The following is a 4,498-nucleotide window of genomic DNA, read 5'->3' as shown; positions in this document are numbered from 1 at the left end:
TGGCGTACCAAACCTATTTGAGGTGCATTGATGTACTCCGCTTATGTCGATTGCTTTTTCTAAACCACATTTGATTTGCATATGATTGAAATGAAGGACAGCAGCAGGCATAGAGTGTTACGAGCAGAACATGCTTGTGGTTTTGTCAAAAAAACTTAAGCCTATAGTGAAGCTACGCAGTACTTACTTAAGCTGCAGTGGTTGAAGTTAGGCAAATGGCTATATTAGGCAGACAGTTGGCAGCTGAGAATGCGAACGTGTCGACCGTCCAAATGCCAGTAGTTAAGCTGGCAACTGCCAACCTTTGCTTTTGCTGATTCGATTAATGCGGCTCTACTGCTGTAACTGCCTCAGTTGGAATGCCTTCACTCCCTGGCTTCTCTACCCCGTGCTTCGTTTGGGAATTGTCGAAATTTCCAATTAAAAGCTGGGAAATTGTACGGGCTGGGAAGGCAAAAGGCATTGGCAAGCTGAAGCTATTGTGGCATGTATCCGGCATACTTCTTCAGCCATCATTGCTACAACATCATCCTGCAATCTTCACATTTATCGGGCCCGTCTGCTACTCTTGCCAGCTTTCGCCGCTGCTGGCTGCACCGATAGTGTAACGCCAGCTGCGGTCATCCGAGCAATCAAATATGCCACCAACAAATCAAACCTTTCACTCTAATACCCTAGGAAAGCAGTGTGATTTATGCCACCAAGCTGTCCGATAACTTTGTTAATTCGTGTGCTAACAAGCTTTAATGCTTTTCTGTCACTTTACCAAGGTGTTGCAATTGCTTTCAATTCGAAAATACACATTTGGCATGCAGCATGAGGTTATGCGTTCAGATAGATAGAGATTAATAGTTGAAGGTTTGTGTTGTGGCATTGAAGCAAAGTAGAATTTGATTCTGAGGGCAGACCAGTTATGGGAAGTGTAAAAAATCTCAGAACTTATGAACGAGGTTGCTAAAGATGGAAGTTTAATAATTTTTATGATTAGCTTAGGCTATGGCAGGTTCGGCTAGGTAAGATGTGCGGTCTGATTTACTTTCGATTATAATATTTTGATCTTTGTCATTTAGTATCGGTGATTCTCATTTAGAAGTAGGAATTGAACTGAACAATACAGTTAATCTTCCAGATTCATTAGCTGCTACACGCGTCAAATTATCTCCTCGGCTGCCATACAATTTAAAAAACTATCAACGACTAATTGATACTATTTATTTTATTTATAGCCACCCGTGATTGGTCAAAATTGATTAGAATGGCTGCAAGCTACCCATCAAGCATATCATCAATCAAATTCAGGATCAATAGATATGTAACAGAAGCAAATTTCATACTCGTTAAATATGCATCACTCACAGCTCACAGTGGTTCAAAACTGGCATTTACTATTCATAATTTCAAGTGGATACGAGTTCGCGTTGATTTTTAACAATATACATATAAATATAGTAAGAATATAAACTACGCAACACGCAGATGTGCTCGAAAAGTTATCGAAAAAAATTAATAAAAATCAACGCGAACTCTTACCCACTTGCAACTTGCACTTTATTATACTAACTATCTATAAAACTGCATAACCAAACCTTTTCTAAAAACTAAAAAAAAATATTGTTTTGATTAAATTTTGTTTAATAACATTTAAAATTTTTCTTGTGAATTTGTTTCGTTTTGGGGGAAATCTCCAATTGTTTTCAGTAAGTGTTTATTATGTAACATTTATTAACTGGAACAGAATAGTCAATTTTCTTCAAAATTGCTACTTTTTCTGCATCTTGCACAAAAATTTAATACAAGTGAATTATAAAAAATACATTCAAGTATTGAACCACTGTGCAGCAGCTAGTTGAAAATGATTCGCTGTATTAAGACTGGCTTAGTTCACACAAATACATATTTACATACATACTAGCGTGGGCCGAAAATCCGCTTTTTAACCGACTTCCAAAAAAGGAGGAGGTTATCAGTTCGTCGGAATATTTTTTTTTTTTTTTTTTTTTTTNTTTTTTTTTTTTTTTTTTTATGTATGTTACCGCATAACTTTGGACCGCGTCAACCGATTTCGATAATTTGAACCGATTCGAAATTTTGCATCAGAGGTGGTCGCATACTAATCTGGTTGAGATCCGATCAGTGGATCATGAGATATATATATATATTTTTTTTTTTATATGGGAGTTGAAGTCGGTTTTTTTTTTGCTAAAAATTACTAGTTTAGAATTTTGATTGGTAATAGCAAAAATATGGTTCATTATGCTCTAAATCTGAGTGAAAGGTGAAAAATTTTGGCCAATATCCTAGGCTCGCCCAAGTCCAACAAAGTTCAAGTACTAAAAAAATTGTTTCTTAGCTAACGTCAGTTCTCTACAAAAAAGGTCCATATACCAAATTATGTAGGACTAATACTTTCGAAAATTATTGCAATTTTAGTAAAAAAATGTATTAATTAATTTATTTATTAATTTTTATTTTTTGAGCATAATGAACTTTGATGGACTTAGGCGAGCCTAGAATATTGGCCGAAAAATTCCAAATTTCACACAGATTTTTTTTAAAGCATAATGAATCATATTTTTGCTATTATCAATCAAAATTCTAAAAAAAGCGTGTTTTCGGCCCACGCTAATACATACATATGTGGAAGCATGGAAGAATATGAATGTATGTACGTATATACATATGTAGATTCACGAAGGTAAGCGAAAGTGAGAATTTTCAAAGCACGTAGCTGTCTCGCAGATTAATAAATCATCGCTAAACTGTCATTGATGACAATCAGCGCCAAAAATCATGCACACGCGCTTGTATGTGTGTGCGCTTGACCTCACCGGCCTGATCAAAGCNTAAGCATAATGAATCATATTTTTGCTATTATCAATCAAAGTTCTAAAAAAGCGGGTTTTCAGCCCACGCTAATACATACATATGTGGAAGCATGAAAGAATATGTATGTGTGTATATAGATTCACGAAGGTAAGCGAAAGTGAGAATTTTCAAAGCACGCAGCTGTCTCGCAGATTAATAAATCATCGCTAAACTGTCATTGATGACAATCAGCGCCAAAAATCATACACACGCGCTTGTATGTGTGTGCGCTTGACCTCACCGGCCTGATCAAAGCAAAACCGTTGCACACCCTGTCCTGTCCTGCCCTCCACTTTAATACTCTGCATAATAAGGCATAATAATAACCACGAAATACAACAAAAAATTGCATCGGCAACAACAATTGCAGCTGACCGCTTCATCAGGNCAAAACCGTTGCACACCCTGTCCTGTCCTGCCCTCCACTTTAATACTCTGCATAATAAGGCATAATAATAAAAACAAAAAATTGCATCGGCAACAACAATTGCAGCTGACCGCTTCATCAGGCATAAGCTCCTACATAATTCAGCATTTGTTGCCCGTTGCGGTAAGCTGATATTGTTACTGCTATGACAACTGTGGCTACTTACCATTTTGCGGTCGCGTATAATTGGCAAAGAGCGCCGAGCAATTCTCAAAGCTGCGTATGGCGACCTGATAGGGCGGGTAAATGATGCTGGGCGCGGTGGTTAAAACACTGCTGCCGTTCACTGCGCTCGTACTCGCGCTAGCTATGCCACTTGCCGCCGATGTCGTTGTCGTTGTTGTTGTCGTCGTCGAATTGAGCAATTCGGTGGCATAGGCGGCAGCAGAGGACGAAATATAAGCAGTGGCATTGACTAGCGTTGACGCCGCACGCGTAACATTAGCGGACGCTGACGTTAGGAAGCCGGTCGTAGTGCTGGATGCGTTAAGCGGCGCTTGCAGCAATGTTTTGGCGGTGCCAAGCAGCGTGGAGCCGGCGCGTTGGTCCGTCGCATCTACAGCCGCGCCAATTAACGCATCTGTTGCACTAGCGTCGAGGTTCGAAAGCCTTTCTGTGGTTGTCGCGATGTTGATGCTGCTGCTGTTGCTGTTGCTAGTTGTTGTAGTGGTGGTAGGCGTTGTAGCCGCCCCATAGCCATGCTCGTCTGTGACATTCTGGAAGTACATGTAGAGCACGCGCGTCACATTCGAGCGTATTGATGTGATGGTGGCGGTCAAATTGTTGGAAAAGGCCGCATCCGCATTGTTGTCGGCGATGTTGTTGTGGTCGCCGATGGCATTGCCCAATAATTGATGGCTTGCGCCGGCGCTGGCGAAAGTTGTCGCGCTCGTGCGCGCATCCAGTGTAAGCGGCATGGCCAGCGGCTTCAGATTCGCGTTGCGTTGCAAGGAGCGAGGGTCGATGGTCGGTGGTGGAAGGGAATCACAGCTGCAGTGACCTCTATGTTATTGTTGTTGCCGTAGCCACTTCTACTGTGTTTGCATTTGTTTGCGCACTGACATCCGTTTCCGCTGTTTCGGATATTGTCATTGTCAGCATTTATTCGCAGCCAGTCATTTTCGACTGCCTCTACGCACTTCCTCGCTCTGGATTGCTGGTGTTTTTGGCTCTGGTGTATGCTTTTTTGCTCTTATTTTCTCTTTT

The 4,498-nt window shown here is 40.7% G+C and overlaps 1 protein-coding gene across 1 annotated transcript; it reads right to left on the bottom strand.

Moving 5' to 3' along the window:
* Nucleotides 1-3,458: 3,458 nt before the first annotated feature.
* LOC108381165 (cell wall integrity and stress response component 2-like) lies at nucleotides 3,459-4,209 on the bottom strand (the record flags this gene model as incomplete). The annotated part of the gene is made up of 1 exon (XM_017637578.1): nucleotides 3,459-4,209. A coding segment is annotated over exon 1 (751 nt), but the record flags the coding sequence as incomplete, so codon positions are not given.
* Nucleotides 4,210-4,498: the final 289 nt, after the last annotated feature.

The sequence above is a fragment of the Rhagoletis zephyria genome, unplaced genomic scaffold (assembly GCF_001687245.7).
Source record: "Rhagoletis zephyria isolate East Lansing unplaced genomic scaffold, Rhagoletis_zephyria_1.1 Rzeph_scaffold_21636, whole genome shotgun sequence".
Lineage (NCBI taxonomy): Eukaryota > Metazoa > Arthropoda > Insecta > Diptera > Tephritidae > Rhagoletis > Rhagoletis zephyria.
This window is presented reverse-complemented; position numbering and strand designations above follow the sequence as displayed.